Raw genomic sequence first — 18,189 nt, 5'->3', positions numbered from 1 at the left:
GTACACAGAATGATAATGACAGTAATAATTATATGAAATGTTGCGCTCAGAATGAAATAAAATTGAAATATTGCGTCCAGAAATAAGTAAATCCTTCATCTACATTTCTGTATTTCATCATTTTATTCCTGCAACCCCTCACTGCTTTAATTTAACCCGGGAAATCATCTCATGTTGGAGTGGACCCATGTCGGCCTTTGTTTCTTTTTTCCTTAGCTAATTTCCTCTTGCCATTCCTTGTTCTTATTCACGCTAGACTTTTCAAACTAGAGGAGTTACATATATATACTGTAGGTCTTGTATGTCCCCTCGACAAGATGGATTTCCTTTATATAGCATGGGTGTGGTCTTGTCTGAATGTGAACCCGGTGGACTGCAGGCTGAAGTTGTCCTCCTCCTATGCTCCACCATCCTCCTTCATGCCATCCTTCAGTCCACCATCTTCCTTCATGCCATCCTTCAGTCCACCATCTTCCTTCATGCCATCCTTCAGTCCACCATCTTCCTTCACACCATCCTACCGTCCACCATCTTCCTTCATGCCCTCCTACACTCCACAGTCCTCCTCCATCTCATCCTACAGTCCTCCTCCATCTCATCCTACTGTCCACCATCTTCCTTCACACCATCTTACAGTCAACCAGCCTCCATCAGGGTATGGGGAGTAAGCTGAGGGATGTTCTTATAACCAGGCAGGGCAGGAGCTGGGTTATATCAGTGCCACCACACGAAGGCGTCCCTCTCCAACCGCATTAAATCCAAGCATACATCAGCGGCCTCAAACGACCTCCCTTACGACTCTCAATGACCCACAAATCGTCCCCTGAGTGCAGTATAAGAAATTGGTGTAGCGTCAAGCCTTAGAGTAGGGTACAAACACAAACACAAAAATATTACTAGTGTCCTTTGCTTTCAAAACAATTATTCTTCCATCTATATATATAACTAGTTTCTTGTTTAAATTTCTCCTCCCTTCTGTATGACTATTTCTGCTTCCAAAATTTCTCCCTCATGTTTTCCAAAATTTCTCCTTCATGTTTTCCAAAATTCTCCTTTCTATATGATTATTTTTCGGTTTTCAAAATGTCTCCCCCTTCTATATCACTCGTTTCTCGTTTTTGAAAATTCTCACTTTATTTTTCTGTTTTGACTTCCCCTGCTTCCTAAAATTCTCCTCCCATTTTACATCACAAGTTCATCATTATTTTTCTTTTTAAATTTCTCGCTCCCTCCCTCCAGTGAGTCTCTTTGAAGGCAGGTATATTAAATCCCTCAGATCCAGGTGACATATTTCTTTTTAGCTCATTCTTGCTCCTGCTAGATGATTTAATTCGTTAGGAAAGGTGTTTTGTATTGAAGGGGTTGAGGTCTTCTGGTGGTGGTGGTGGTGGTGGTGATAGTAGTAGTTGTGATGGTAGTAGTATAAGTATTAGTAGTACTTGCAACCCTAGTCTCACATGAAACTCAAACCCAGTGGACTACAGGCTTAAGATGGTTATAATAATAATAAATAACAACAACAGTAATAATAATCATCATCATCATCATCAGGTCCATTTTCTACGGGGGTCAGTTCCAACATTTACGACATCAAGCAAGCAATAAACTGCAGCCACCCCTCGTGTGGAACCCAAACAGGCATCACCTCACTGGCTAGTCAAAAAAAGGAGTTAGGTTCATATCGTATCATTTATAAAGGCTCCAGTGTGCTTCCATACATCGGCCTTGGTCACCTAATGGCGGCTCTCCATGCTGCTTGATCTCTGGCAGCCTCCCTATTCAGTCCCTTATCCCTGAGGTCACACACTGTGACCTCATCCCAGGTATTTTTCGGTCTGCCTCTCACAACTCCACCCACAATGTTATCAGATAATTCATTCAGTTTGCTACAGCCCCCTGGTAGTGAAAGGGTCAATGTTTGTAAAGGCTCCAATGACTAACCTATCTATCTATCTATTGCCAGACGCCTCAATTCCACAAGAGGTGGCCACAAACAAATCGCCTCCATGTCACCCTGTCCCCTACCATTTCACTGCCCTCCTCCCAGCCCACACCCTCCTCCATCATATACTCTCCACTCCACCCCTGCACCTCATCCTCGGCCCTCTGGTAGTGGAGGGGGTAATGAAGGCTGTGTTTAACCCCTCAGAGGCCATATATAACCCCTCCAGTTCAACAGCCTTTCTGAACCTGAACAAAACCATCTGGAGACAGCAAGAAAAAGTATATTAAAAAAAAGGTCAGGCAAGAATAAAATCAGAAATACATCAGTGGATTTAAGAGATTTCAATTTTTCGAGGATAAATAAATCTACCACAATTTTGCGATGTGCTCAGAATTTCTCAAAAACGTCATATACAGAGCTCAGAATCAACATATGCTTCATCTTCCCAAAATACTCAGTTGCACATGTTAGCATATGCTGTTTTTTGGGGGGTTGACATATTCTCAAAATTTCTGGGGTTGGGATATGCTTAGTTTTTCTGGGGGGGGGAGAGCTCAAAACTGAAAAATAGTCCAACTTTCCAGATAATGAAGAAATATTAAGCTATAATAAAAAAATAAAAATAAAAATCTTTTTTAACCATCCTGTAAACATGGATTGGAATTGGCGTATGCAAAAAAAAAAAAATAAATAAAAAAAAAAAATATAAATAAATAAATAATAATAATAATGATAATAATACACCACAGATAATGATAATAATAATAATAATGATAAAAATGATAATAATACACCAAAAATAATAATAGTAATAATAATAATGATACACCACAGTTTAGCAGGTCATGTGTTGTAATTTTCGACAGGTAAACAAAACCGAGACAAATCATGCAAGCCACTAGCTCTCTTCACTATCCTGGGGTTCTCCGATGTTGCCGTAGTGCCGTTGCAAGTGGCTGGGTGGCGACGTCCTCTTCTTGTTGTTGCTGTCGTTGTTGTTTATCTACGCGCAGCACTGTCTGTCTGGTCGACCCCGGCTCCTCTCTGGATGCACTGTACTGTCTTGACCTTCCTGTATGTGTGGGGGAGAGATTGAGTGAGGGGGAGAAGGAGGGGGTGAGAGGAGAATTATATAGTGTGGGGAAGAATAAGTGGCAGAGAGAGAATGTGTAGGGGTGGGGTGAGTGAGTGGAGGGGGAGAATGAGTGGTGGTGAAAAAATGAGTGGGGGGAGAGAATGAACAAGGAGGAGAGTGAGTGGGTGGGAGGAGAATGGAGGAGCAGAGAATGAATGGGGAAGAGAGAATGAGTGGAGTGAGGAATGAGGAATAATTTGACGCAAGTGAGACTGAAAGAAAATGGTCAGGAAAAGAGCTCTAAATTGATGGTAATGTTGGAAAAAGTAGGCGTTGTGTGGTACGAGTTCGTATCACATCGTTTATAAAGAATGACGTTTCATTTCGTTTATAAAGGCTCCAAAATGCATGCGTCAGGCATCATCACCCAATGGCAACTCTCCGCGCTTCTCAATCTCTGGCTGTCCCCCTATTCAGTCCCTTATTCCTGAGGCCACACACTATAACCCCATCCCAGGTCTCTCTCGGTCTGCCTCTCGCAACCCTGTGTGAGGTATATAAAATGCAACAACAGCTACAGTTATCAAAGGACGCTGCCACTAATAGACTGATGGACTAATTCTGCCAATATCCTGCCATGTCCCACCTCAAGGAAGGAGAGGCGGCTGAAAAGCAGAACAGCCAAAAATAAATATTAACAATAATAATAGTACTTGTAACTATGAAATTCAATCTGTTCCTTCCTTGGAGTTCCTGTTTTTAACTTTTGAAAATACCCAGTTCCTTCCTATACTGAGGACGCTGGGCAGAAATAGATCCTTCATTCATTTACCTAAACATCGTCCCTTCTAAACTAACTATCCCTCACCACATTTACCTAAACATCGTCCCTTGTAAACTAACTATCCCTCACCACATTTACCTAAACATCATCACTTGTAAATTAACCCTCACCACATTTACCTAAACATCATCACTTGTAAATTAACCCTCACCACATTTACCTAAACATCATCACTTGTAAACTAACCCTCGTCACATTCCTTGAGGATAAACGACAAAACGGCAAGTATTAATTCTCACCTGTGGGTCGCGTCCAGGTGTCTTGTTGAGAATAGCCTCTGCCAGTTCAAGGAAGGCCTGCTCGATGTTGATGTTGGCCTTGGCTGATGTTTCAAGGAACCGGATGCTGTGTTCCCTCCCAATCTGCCATCATGGTGCTCGATTAATAGTGGACAGGGATGGGGTATAGAAATTTCAAGGTCTATCTATCTATTGCCTGATGCCTTAATCCCAAAAAGGGTGGCCACAAACAAATTGCCTCCATGTCGCCCTGTCCCCTGCCATTTCACTGCCCCGCTCCCAGCTCACATCCCCCTCTCTCATATACCTCTCCACTCCATCCCTCCATCTCATCCTTGGCCTCCCCCTCCCTCAAGGTGACACTGCTATTTATCTATGCCATACTTGCTTTCCCATATCAATCTATAGCCAGGTGCCTTAATCCCATAAGGGGTGGCCATAAATAAATCACCTCCATGTTGCCCCGTCCCCTGCCATTTTGCTGCCCTTCCCCCAACTTACACCCCCTCTCTCATATACCTCTCTGCTCTCATCTTCTAACTTGGCCTAAACTGCCAGCTCTCCATCTTGTGTGATTAATGTGTAACAACGGATTAACACCAGAATATGATGCTAGCTGAGGTGTAGCAATAGATTAACACTAGAATATGATGCTAGATGAGGTGTAACAACAGATTAACACTAGAATATGATGCTAGATAAGGTGTTGCAATAGATTAACACTAGAATATGATGCTAGATAAGGTGTTGCAATAGATTAACACTAGAATATGATGCTAGATGAGGTGTAGCAATAGATTAACACTAGAACATGATGCTATATAAGGTGTAGCAATAGATTAACACCAGAATATGATACTATTTGAGGTGTAACAATAGATGAACCCTAGAATATAATGCCACTTGAGGTGTAACTATAGATTACCACAAGAATATGATGCTAGTTATAAAGAAGTGCTATGGAAGGGGCACAGAACCATAGCATTGCCTTTTTTCAGCCACTATGCTAGGTGAAAAAAAGTTGCCAAAGGACAGAAATCAGGGACAACAACAACATATACCTGCCAGAGGGATAGGAAAAAAGAAAATCAGTCTAGTCTATCACTCACAGCCTCTCCCTTCTCCTTGGGGATGACGCGCTTGTCCTCCATGTCGCACTTGTTGCCCAGGATCATCTTCTCAACATCTTCATTCGCATGCTGCAACGAGAGAGAAGTTGGATGCAAGTGAATGTATGTAGGAGCTCTCTCTCTCTCTCTCTCTCAATTTACATAGGATCTCCATTACTTTAAATATCTATCTATCTATCTATAGCCTGACGTCCTAATCCCACAAAGGATGGCCGCAGACAAAATGCCTCTAAGTCGCTCTGGATGCAAGTGAATGTATGTAGGAGCTCTCTCTCTCTCTCGCTCTCAGTTTACATAGGATCTCCATTACTTTAAATATCTACTAGTAAAATGCAAACATTTTCTCTCCCCCTCTCTCTCTCTACAAAGCTCTTTATGGCAGGAAGACGACAGAACTCAGTCCAATTAATCATTCTCTTCAAAGCATTGGGATTCAAGACTTTGGTACAGCAGTCCACAATTTTTATGGGTAGATTTTTATGGGCAGGAGACAAATAAAATAAAATAATAACAAAATGCAGGAGAAATAAAGTTAATCTGTTTTTACCCAACGGCGTCTCGGTAAAGTACAGGAAAAGATGCCGCCCTCAGCTGAATAATGTCAGGCAATAACAGAAATACAAATAAAGATGAATAGATAAAAGGGTTACAATATATATGCAGCAGTATCTTGTCTATCTATCTATTGCCAGACGCCTTAATCCCAAAAAGGGTGGCCACAAACACATCGCCTCCACGTCGCCGTCCCCCGCCATTTCACTGCTCTGCTCCCAACTCACACCCCCCTCTATCATATACCTCTCCACCCCATCCCTCCATCTCATCCTTGGCCTCCACCTCACTCACATACACTCTCCTCATCAGTCTCTCACCCTCCATCCTCTCCACTTGTGCTGCCCCATGAAAAGTCTAAGATCCAGGTCTGTTCATTTTCCAACCGTTACATCCATCTAACTATCTATAGCCTGACGCCCTAATCCTGCAAAGGGTGGCCGCAGACAAAACGCCTCCAAGTCGCTCTGTCACCCACCATTTGGGTGCCCTTCCCCCAACTCACTCCCCCTTCCCTCATATACCATTACATCACCTCACTAAACATGGAAGACATTACAACACACATGACTCACTCACTATTTTGTAACACTATGTCGTCACCACAGACTGAGGGGTAGTTAAGAGACAGGAAATTGAGCTTGACATTTAACTCTCTGCTAAACACTATCATTTTTAAAGGCTCCTACTGGCTTCCATGCATCTATTTGGTCACCTCATGGCAGCTCTCCTCTTTGTTTGATCTCTGGCAGCCTTCCTATTCAGTCCCTTCCCTCCACACTGCTCAATCTCTGGCAGCCTTCCTATTCAGTCCCTTCCCTCCACACAACTCAATCTCTGGCAGGCTCCCTATTCAAGCCCTTCCCTTCACGCTGCTTGATCTCAGTCAACCTCCCTATTCAGTCCCTTCCCTCCATACTGCTCAATCTCTGGCAGCCTTCCTATTAACTCCCTTCCTTCCACACTGCTCAGTCTTTGGCAGCCTCCCTATTCAGTCCCTTCCCTCCACACTGCTCAATCTCTGACAGCCTCCCTATTCAGTCCCTTCCTTCCTTTTAGGTGATTTTAGGCTTCTAGTTCTCAGGTGATTGATTAATAACATATAAAAATAAATAAAAACAGCTTTATCTCGAATCATGCAGCTTTCAGTGAGTAATGTGTTATAGTAATTCATTCATCAGCAGCCTAATACTATTCTATTCTATATACCTAGGCTGGTACCCCCAAGGAAAGGGAGGTAGCCGAGACAGGACGACACACTCCCCATTTACTCATCCATTCAAACACATTCATTCGCAGCCTAATACAGTAATGAAAAAATCGCCAAATTGTCAAAGTAAAACAGCTGTATTTAAATTAGGATTCTATGCTTAGTGGCTCAAAGTAATAAATAAATGAAGACTGTCTATGCTCTGTGCCTCAACAGTAGTAAAGCTGCCACTGAAATACCATGAATTTATTAGTACTCTACATATACCACTGACAGGCTGGTGTTATGCAATTTTGACTGTGAGAATCCAACCATATGTGTAAGTATGGTCCTCAGTACAGTATATAGTGCAGTACCTTTATGTAAACACACACACACACACACACACACACGATAAATATGGTTTAAGACACAGGACAGTACGAGCTTGACTCATTCCTGTAAAGATACAATTAGGTAAGAACACACACACACACAAACACACACACACACACACACACAAAGAATAATCCACTGACTTGTTTAATAACCTTTTTCTGTATCCTCCTACTTTCTCTATACTCATTTCAAAGCCAAAGGTGGCTGTTGTGTATACATACGCAACGACTTATCTTGCTCTCATGTTCCTGAACTTGATTCTTCTGAATTCTCCACACTCTGGCTTCGGCTTTCCTGTCATTCTCTGACTAAATATATCTGTGCTGTTTACTTATCCCCTAATTCTACTGACTATCAAAAATTCTTCGACTATCTTACTTCTACGATGGAACACATTCTGTCCATTTCTCCTTTCTCTGAAATCTCCATTCTTGGAGATTTCAATGTTCACCACCACCTTTGGCTCTCCTCTCCTTTCACGGATCCACCTGGTGAACAAGCCTACATCTTTTCTATCCTTAATGACCTAGAGCAGCTTGTACAGCACCCTACCCGTATCCCTGACCGCCTTGGAGAGAGCTCCAACATACTTGACCTCTTCCTCACAACTAATCCTTCTGCTTACTCTGTTAATCTTTTCTCTCCGTTGGGCTCCTCCGATCACAACCTTATTACCTTAACCTGTCCTATCACTCCGGTACGGCCTGTGGACCCTCCAGGGAAACGTCGTCTGTGGCATTTTGGAGCCACGAACTGGGAGGCCCTCAGGCAGTACTTCTTTGATTTTCCCTGGAATGATTATTGCTTCCATGGCCGTGAGCCACCTGAGTGTGCCTTGCGCATTACGGAGGTTATTCTCTCGGGCATGGAAGCATACATTCCTTTCTCATATCCTTTGACTAACGCAAGAAAGCCTTGGTTTAATCACGCTTGTTCTAATGCTGTCCACAACAAGGAGAGGGCCTACAAAAGGTACCGGAGCCAACCCACCCCTGAATCACATCATCTTTACGTTTCTGCCCGGAATCGTGCTAAGTCTGTTCTTCGCTCTACTAAAAATAATTTCATCCATACTAAATGCTCTCAACTCTCCAACTCGAATTCTTCCTGCTCCTTCTGGCACCTTGCCAAAAATCTTTCTAACAACTTTACCTCATCATCCTTCCCTCCTCTTTTCTACTCTGATGGTTCTGTAGCTATTTCTTCTACTGATAAAGCAGATCTCTTCGCACAGACTTTCTCCTCCAATTCCACCTTAGACGATTCCGGTGCTGTTCCTCCATCACTTCTCCCCTCTGACTTCCTCATGGCTGACATTAAAATTTCTTCAGTTGATGTATTTTCTGCCATCACTGGCCTCAGTACTAACAAGGCATATGGGCCTGATGGGGTCCCTCCTGTTGTTCTCAAGAACTGTGCTTCTGTGCTTACACCCTGCCTAGGCAAACTCTTTCGCCTTTGTCTGTCAACTTGTACCTTTCCTTCTTGCTGGAAGTTTGCTCTCATTCAGCCAGTCCCAAAGAAGGGTGACCACTCCCAACCCTTCAACTATCGTCCAATTGCTTTAACGTCCTGTATTTCAAAAGTTTTCGGGTCAATTCTTAATAGAAAAATTTTAAGGCATCTTTCCTATCACAACCTTCTTTCCGATCGTCAGTATGGGTTCCGTCAGGGACGCTCCACTGGCGATCTTCTCACCTACCTTTCAGACTCCTGGTCATCCTCCTTTCGGGACTTCGGCGAAAGCTTTGCCATTGCACTTGACATCTCAAAGGCTTTCGATCGAGTCTGGCATAAATCTTTAATTTCCAAACTGCCCTCCTACGGTTTCTATCCTTCTATCTGTGCCTTCATCGCTAGCTTCCTTTCTGGTCGTTCTATAGCCACTGTTGTAGACGGCCATCGTTCTTCTCCTAGATCTATCAACAGTGGTGTTCCTCAGGGCTCTGTCCTGTCACCAACTCTCTTCCTTTTATTCATCAATGATCTTCTAAGCTGTACATCTAACCCTATCCACTCATACGCTGATGACTCCACCCTTCACCTTTCCATTCGGTTCCCGCAACGCCCATCTCAACAGTTACTTCAAGAAACAAGGGATGAGGCTATGGCACACCTAATGTCTGACTTGGCTCGTATCTCTGACTGGGGTAAAAATAATATGGTTGTCTTTAATGCATCTAAGACTCAGTTCTTACACCTATCAACCCGACAAAATCTTCCACAGGTATACCCATTAATGTTTAATAATATTCAGCTTAATCCTGCATCATCCTTGAACATGCTTGGGGTTTCATTTACTCGGGACTTATCTTGGAAAGATCATATTACATCTCTTGTAAAATCTGCTTCCAAAAGACTGAGTTTGCTAAGCCGACTCCGCTCTTTCTTTACCCCTGCACAATTGTTGTCTCTATACAGGGGTTTTATCCACCCCTGTGTGGAGTACAACTCTCATGTGTGGGGAGGCTCCCCACACACAGCTCTTCTCAATAGGGTGGAGTCAAAGGCTTTTCGTCTCATTAACTCTCCTCCTCTTACTGACTCCCTTCAACCTCTGTCTCTTCGCCGCACTGTTGCATCTTTATCTCTTTTCTATCGCTACTTTAATGGTCACTGCTCCTATGAACTGTCTGCTTGCATTCCTCCACCTCTACGACGTGCGCGTGGCACCCGTCTGGCAGCAAACTCTCATCCCTTTTCTGTCCAACTCTCTAATGCAAGAGTTAACCGTTACTCCCAGTCTTTCATTTATGCAACAGGTCAGCTCTGGAACTGTCTCCCTCTATCTGTATTTCCTGCTGCCTATGATCTCCAGTCTTTCAAACGCAGTGTGTCCAGGCATCTCAAAATGATCGGATCTTGAATTTGGCTCTCTATTGTATTTTGTTTTTCTCTTGGAGGGAACTGTTACTGCGGGCTCATGGCCTTTGATTCCTTCTTCCTCGCATAAAAAAAAAAAATAAAAAATAAAAAAAAATAAATGGATGTCAAACTCTTCATCCTTGTCATATGCTCTTTTGTACATAAATCATCCAATTAGCTTCAACCCCTGCCAGTTTCCTCTTCCATCCCCTTTACACCACTTTTCAACTCTACACTCTTTTTACTCTAACTTAACCAAAAACTGTCATCTCTCCATAATGCAGAGTTGTAACAATAGAATAACACTTAGAATGGGGTGCCAGTCACAAAGAAGTGCAGCAATTTACACACACTATTATAAATACCGAAATTAATATACTCCTGACATCACTATTTCTTAACTATTTTGCTGAGTTGTCAAATAAGAATCATAACTATCATCACCATCTTCTTGGTCTATTGTTATCCCACATTTAACACAAACTATCTATCTATCTACAGCCAGATGCCATAATCCTGCAAGGGGTAGCCAATTGTCTTTGAGTTAGTTATTATACAGCGAGGGGCACTAACCCTCCACCAACCCACCTGTTGACATGTAGGGAACACATAAAGGTTGGTTATATGGTTACCACCAAGTGTTATAAATGGGTTCCTGGCTTTCAAGAAACCATTAGGCTTGTCACTCAATGTAAAGCCACCTGAAAATGAAAGAAGAGTAATAAAAAATGACAAGGGAGATGGGAGAAATAGGAAGAGTGGAGGATAGACACAGAAAAAGAATGATAAAGGTGAAGGAAGAAGTAGGCAGCATTATATTCAAGTGAGTGGATGATGGTGAGAAATAGGAAGAGAGGAGGGCAGACATAGAAAAAAGAATGATAAAGGTGCAGGAAGTAGGCAGCACTACATCAAGTGAGTGGATGATGGTCGCCACCACCTACCACGATAACACAAACAACCGGCAGTTATAATAGGTACTGAAATCTCTTGTAGTGCTTACCTCATCAATATTTCTTAACCATTTAGCTATGTTGTCAAAGGACTTGGCGTTGGTTATATCGTACACCAACATAATGCCCATCGCGCCTCTGTAGTACGATGTGGTGATGGTGTGAAACCTCTCCTGTCCTGCCGTGTCCCTAGAAAATACAGAAGCAGCAGTATTATTAGCTCCTTCATCATCATTGTAATCATCACTAACAGCATCATCATCATTTTCACTAACAGCATCATCATCATCTTCACTAACAGCATCATCATCATCTTCACTAACAGCATCATCATCATCTTCACTAACAGCATCATCATCATCTTCACTAACAGCATCATCATCATCTTCACTAACAGCATCATCATCATCTACACTAACAGCATCATCAACATCATTATTAATAACTGCATCAGTCATCATCATCATTAATTACATCATTTTCACTCATCATTAATTGCATCATTTTCAGCAGCACCACAACCACCTTAACTAAAATTTATTCATCCTTGAGATTGGCATTTCAAACTTCAGGAGTTCAATATAGTCTTCATTAACCTCTTCATTACTTCAAGGGTTCAATATAGTCTTCATTACTTCAGAGTTCAATATAGTCTTCATTAACCTCTTCATTACTTCAAGGGTTGAATATAGTCTTCATTAACCTCTTCATCACTTCAGGGGGTCTCGTGAAGGGAGCAGTATCATGTGACGGTGGTAGGAACATGAAGGGACAATACAACACCAGAGTGACTCATCTAACTTACTGATCAACTTGAGTTTCCATGAGATGAGTAAATGCCTCTGTAGTCGGCCAGAGGAGTGCAAAGGTTATAATTAGCAGACGAAGGGTTAAACAACATGACTTTGTTTGTCTTGAAAGGTTTTTATATCGTTCCTCCTCTCCCAGTTTTGTGTTTACAGGCAAGCTTCAGGTGTAGTGCAATATGGCAGTCTATCTTTTTATCGCCAGACGCCATAATCCATTAAGGGGTGGCTGTTTGTCTCTGAGTTAGTTGTTTTACTGGGAGGGGTACTAACCCTCCACCAACCCACCTGCTGACACGTAGGGAACTATAGAGTCTACATCACTAAGAAAATACTAAACAGTTTTCCTGGATTATGCCTGAAACTTGAAGCCTGTCCAAAAATTACCTCGTCTCTCCACTGACGTCTGCCAATAGCCGGCCATATTTAAATTTCCTAATGCACACTTTTTAAACCTGAAAGCTGGCTGTCAAATGCAAGTGAGGTTAGGCTGGATTAGGTTAGGTTTGGTTAAATCATCAAGTTTGCCATTGCTTTGACATGAGGTACACTGACGCGTCCAGTTGCAGTGATGGTTGGTAAGCAATCTGGCCAGTCGGAGAGACCGTTGGTAAACATTGCCGTGGGCGACCTGGGCACTTCCATAACTACCCAAAAATAGATATATTTTGCCTTGGGTGGACATGATCTCCATAACGAGTGATTTCTGGAGAAAAAATGAAGTTTAAATTCATTCAAATCACACTAAAATCTACTAGAAAAAGTACCAATATTTTTTGTTTTGAAATCCTGTGATGTGAACTGCTGAAACTTGGCCATAAAAACAGTGCTATATACTCACCATATTTGCAATTTAATCTTCTTTCCTCTTAACTCAATGGTTTTGATTTTGAAGTCAATACCTGAAATTAAAAAACAGGATATGTAAATTTAATGCCAAAAGTGAATACAGAAGAGAATTTACAAAAAAAGTCATCCTGTAGCTACAACACTGCCTCTGATAAATGCCATGTCCAGTGTCACCATCCACTCGTAAAATAAACCAGACTACCACATTGGCCACCCGGATTTCAACCTAACTGGCTACATATATTTCTAACTAATGGAGACACTTTTATCTATCCCTAAGAGCTCTAAATATGTCTCCTCATTTTTATTATACTTAACTAACCAATTTATAGATTTCCATGTACACTCCTGACTTTCCTTTTTACTTTTGGCTCTATACTCTTTTCACTCTAACTTGGCCTTGATTTTCGTCCTTTTGCAGCTTATTTTACATAGCTCGGTGACAGAGAGAGACAATACGATGGCTCCACATTCTTTCCATAGCACTTCTTCATGACTATGCTCTGTTTAGTCTATCTTCGCTGATTTTCGTCCTTTTGCAGCATATTTCACGTAGCTCAGTGGCAGAAAAAGACAATACTGTGCCTCTGTACCCTTTCCATAGCACTTCTTCGTGACTGGCATCATATTCTAGTGCTAATCTCTGCTCCACCTCAGCAGTGAAGGTGAAGGTGGCAATTTTAGGCCAGGTTAGGGTAAAAAGTGATAGAGTAAAGCTTGCCATACTCTTTCATTCAACCATGGAGCCATCCCTCAAGGTTAATATTTTACGAAACTATCAGGCATGGCCCATAATATCCCTCCTGTCTTAAGCTAGGGATGGAATTGAGCTTAAGCAGGTAATTAGGAGGCCAGGTAAACAATTAGTACAGGTAGCGAGGCGAAGTAGATGACTCACCTTAACACACCTGCACTTGACCCACCATTACACCTTTATTTCACCCTTCCCACGCCCCATGATGGTAGTGGTGGGCCAATTCTCGCCATTATGACCAGCTAGGGAGGCCTGGGTAGCAGATCCACCCAGAAATTCCACAAGATTGATAATTTTGGCTGGGGAAGTGTAGAGCGCCGTGATTCAAGTCTTTAGGTCTTAACTCACCTATGGTCGATATAAATGTGGTGTTGAAGGCGTCATCTGAGAACCTGAAGAGTATGCATGTCTTCCCAACGCCTGAGTCGCCTATTAACAGGAGTTTGAATAAGAGGTCATACGTCTTCTTGGCCATTTTCACAATAAACTGTCCAGCGAGTGTCAAGCGTCGACCTGCTCCTGCCTCACCCTCCTCTGCCCCCGTGATTCCCGGGACCCCTCACTTCCCTTATTTATCACCTTATCTCCACTTAATTTATTCCAAAACTTTTATTCTGCTGTGATAAAGATAGATACGTTTGATCCATACTTGTGTGAGGTTCTATATACCCGAGAAATTCCATAGATTACACAGGGGAACGTGAATAATGATCAGTGCACTAATGATCACATGACTTCCTTCACACAAAATAATAGTAATATTGAAATGTAATATGTCTTGTGTTACTTTATGTGATAAAACACGGTGTTATATTCCACAGCAATGACGAAATATTCAAAAGACGATTATTAATAGCATAATTAAATTTTTAAAAGTTCTTTGGTAACTACATACTTCGGCGCTTGCATTTTCGTACTGTACTTGACTCCATGTAAAATATACGTTTCATAGAGAAGGAATTGTTTTATTTTAGAAGGGAATATATTGGCTTTACTAAAATAACAAAATATATAAGTCGAAGCGTTGCCTGTGGGGTGACGTCATAAGGATCATTCGAGCTTGCCCTTTGAGCTTAGAGCTTAAAGGTGTCAGCTTAGTTTTCTTTTTGCCTATTTATCCCCAAATTAAGGACATGCTTGTTGTCTTAATGAGGGTCTGTTCTCGATCCGACAATACGCTTCCTGAATTTCGATATCTTGCGCGGTGTCTATTTTCGTACCAAACTTGCAACATACAAAAAAATACTAATTCCAAGTTTATTGGAGTTACGATACACCGGACATATACCTTACCCAATACCACAAAATAATTCTAGTTGGACGGCAGCTGTAATTGATTAAAAAATATCAGCAGTTTGTAGTTTAAAGAAAATAATTACGAATAACGCCTGGAAGTACCGGAAATCCGCTAACTGGTAACTTTTCAAGGTGTGGTCTCAATATTGCCACTTTCTGGATTAATTTTCTTTTTAATATTTTTCCCCATCGTGCAGATACCTCCAGGCATTTTTATCAATGAAGAGGCTCCTGTACTGCAATTATCTTTCAGGAAAAATAGGGAATACGGGAAATGAGGAGGTTATAGCAGAGAAATCGGAGGAAAAGTGAGCAAGGCCACTTTGGAGATTACGTCACACCTTCTGACACTTGTTGGAGGCAACGGAAAAAATCCAATCCCACCTTCCTTTCCCTCCTGACGATAAGAAATACCGAATGACGTATATATGAAATTCAGGGGCAGGTTCAGAAATTAGATTAAGGGGGGTTCAGTATTTATTTATTTTGTTTTTGGCTGCTACATATCGTTGCTGTGGGGTTAAATTAGCTCATCTGGAAAACATATTGCCTTTTATTCTCGGGTTTAGGCTACTGTGACTCACTTTCAGTTGAATCAAATCACCTAAAAATTGGAATTGAGTACTAGAGTTATCCAGACCAACAGCTATGGTACATAACATTTTTCTGATGATTATTGTTACTGAGGTGACCAGTTTTAACCCCCTCAAGGTCGGATCAAGTCTAGAAGCTGGTACTTTCATAACAGTACACGTTCTCCTTATGTACAAACTCTTGAGCCAGTGTAATGTACCCACTCCTTGTGTTAATTTACGAACACAATGGCCGCTTGGGGTCCATGTAGAGTGACTGGACATAGAACAACTCCCCAGGGCCTAGGAGTACCAGCTGCCTTGTGAACTGAAAGCCCTTTGCATGGAGAAGTTGGAGACAGTGAGTGGTTAGGATGGAGGAGGGCGGAAGGGGAAGGAAGGAAGGGAGGTGAGGGAAGAGAAGAGAGGGAGGGAAGGGGAGGGGAGGGAATAGAGGGGGAAGGTGGAAATAGGACGGAAATTATGAACTGCGTTGGAAAGGGGAGAGAAAGGCAGGAGGAGGAAGAGGAGGAGGAATATAATAATAGATGATGAAGTGGATGAGGAGAAATACTACTACTACTACTACTAGTAATAATGGTGATCAGTGTTTAGAGGAATCATGTACTGTGACGGGTGTGTTGATGACTCCAGGTGTGGGTGTGGGATATTCATTTGGCGTCTCCCACACACTGCCCTACGTGGACACCATAATCCCTGGCTCCCTACCTGTCTTTCTTCTACGAGGGCAGAAATATAGTGTAGAAGGGGGATTTGTTGTGTAGTATCTTTACCTAAGGGTATTTGTTGACAGTCAGGCAGCTCTATATGAATTACTGTCCACTACTACCACACATTGTCATTATAGGCAGTAGCTTTCCATCAACCATCCCGTGTATTGAAAGCACAGTTCATCAAGACCACTTCACATAGATTCCATCCCATATCGCCACACCCATCAATGAAAAGGCTGACCAGTTACCTCATAAATGCCTTTGGACTCTGCTGATATCAATGCTGACCTCTTCTTTGCTATCCTTATCTCATTCTAGTAGTTCAGTTACTCTTCTAGGTGCTGCATGGCGTGGGGGAACCGATCTATTGCAGTTATCCTCTCTTCTTATGTTCTTAAAGCTATACTTCTGTCAAAAGTACGATCTTCTCACGTGTTAGTCATGTTATTACTGGACAGATTCAGGTTAGCATAGCAAGTGGCAGTACCAGCTCCCTTCACTACATAACTGTGTCTCAGAATACTCAGGTAACATACAGTGAGGTGCACTTATGACGCTGTTGTGCTGAGATTGAGACTTGGTTATAAATATTTCTGGGAATACACTAGATATGATCCCGTACCATGTGATTTAAGGGTCACACACACACACACACACACACACACACACACACACACACACACACACACACACACACACACACACAATTGATCAGTGGAATGCACTACCGAATGAAATAGTGTGCGCCAAAACAATTCACAACTTTAAGGATATGTACGATAAATATGGTTTAAGACACGGGACAGTACGAGCTGGACTCACTCCTGTAAAGATACAATTAGGTAAGAACAATTGTCTTTTCTTTGGATACGTTATAAAGACGAATTATTTTTTTTTTACGAATTTTATTACCAAAAAGTGCAAATATAGAGGATAATAAATACGAATATATATTTTTCGTTATACACACAGTTTGGTTATATCGTAGTTAGAAGTTTGATCTAAATATGCCTTGTTAGAAGAGGAAATAGGAGAAAGTTATTAGGCTTGTGGTAGTGGTGTGGTGGTTGTGGTGGTGGTGGTGGTAGTAGGAGTGGTGGCAGTTGTGGTAGTGGTGGTGGTGGTGGTAGTGGTTGTGGTGGTGGTGGTGGTTGTAGTTGTCATGGTGGTTGTGGCAGTGGTGGTGGATGTGGTGGTAGCAGTGGTTTTGGTCGTTGTGGTGGTGGTGGTAGTGGTAGTTGTGGTAGTGGTGGTGGTGGGGATGGTGGTAGTAATAGTAGTGACAGTTGTGGTTGTAGGGGTACTGTGGTAGAGGTAAGGTGGTGGTGGTGGTAGTGGTGGTGGTAGGGATGATGGTGGTTATAGTAGTGACAGTTGTGGTTGTAGGGGTAGTGTGGTAGAGGTAAGGTGGTGTGGTAGTAGTGGTTGTGGTAGTTTTATGTATTCAGTGTAAGAAAGACGTATTGAATAGAAAAGAAAAAAGCCTTTATATTAGCATTTCCATTATTTTGTAGAGGTAAAGGTGCTGTGTGCTGCCTTGAGGTGGCTGGAGAGACTGACTAGGAGAGAGTGTGTGTGTGTGTGCGTGTGTGGTGGAGGGTTGGAGGGGGAGGCCGAGGATGAGCTCGAGGGGTGGAGTGAATTATGAATGAAAGGGGTGTGAGTAGGAGGGAGGGCTGTCTGATGGTGGACAGGGTGACGTGGAGGCGATTTGTTTTTGGTCATTTTGGTCATCCCTCCAGTCTTAAAGGCGTCTTAAGATAGGTAGACAGATAGATATATAGAGAGGTGGATAGATACGATAGATTTCAGAAAATACATACGTAGATATATTTACACTTGAAATAGATAAGAAATATACTTGATAGATAGACAGATACAAGTAGATAAATACAAAATCCACAGGTTGCTAATATTTACACAGGACAGACGGTTACAAAAATATAAAACATAAAAATTTGAATTCGAAGTTAACGAAATTCAACCG

The 18,189-nt window shown here is 42.1% G+C and overlaps 1 protein-coding gene across 1 annotated transcript; it reads right to left on the bottom strand.

Moving 5' to 3' along the window:
- Positions 1 to 2,746: 2,746 nt before the first annotated feature.
- On the bottom strand, positions 2,747 to 14,085 carry Rab10 (RAS oncogene family member Rab10). The gene is made up of 6 exons (XM_080271919.1): positions 13,949 to 14,085; positions 12,839 to 12,899; positions 11,242 to 11,380; positions 5,213 to 5,302; positions 4,104 to 4,226; positions 2,747 to 3,017 (listed from the first exon to the last, which is right to left on the bottom strand). Exons 1-6 carry the CDS (start codon positions 14,073 to 14,075, stop codon positions 2,949 to 2,951), a joined length of 609 nt encoding a protein of 202 aa, XP_080128045.1. The 5' UTR covers positions 14,076 to 14,085; the 3' UTR covers positions 2,747 to 2,948.
- Positions 14,086 to 18,189: the final 4,104 nt, after the last annotated feature.

Source organism: Coenobita brevimanus, chromosome 48, assembly GCF_032717465.1.
Source record: "Coenobita brevimanus isolate Jiangsu-jjx chromosome 48, ASM3271746v2, whole genome shotgun sequence".
In the NCBI taxonomy this organism is placed as follows: Eukaryota; Metazoa; Arthropoda; class Malacostraca; order Decapoda; family Coenobitidae; genus Coenobita; species Coenobita brevimanus.
The sequence above is the reverse complement of the archived record's forward strand: the minus strand, read 5'-3'. Positions and strand labels throughout refer to the sequence as shown.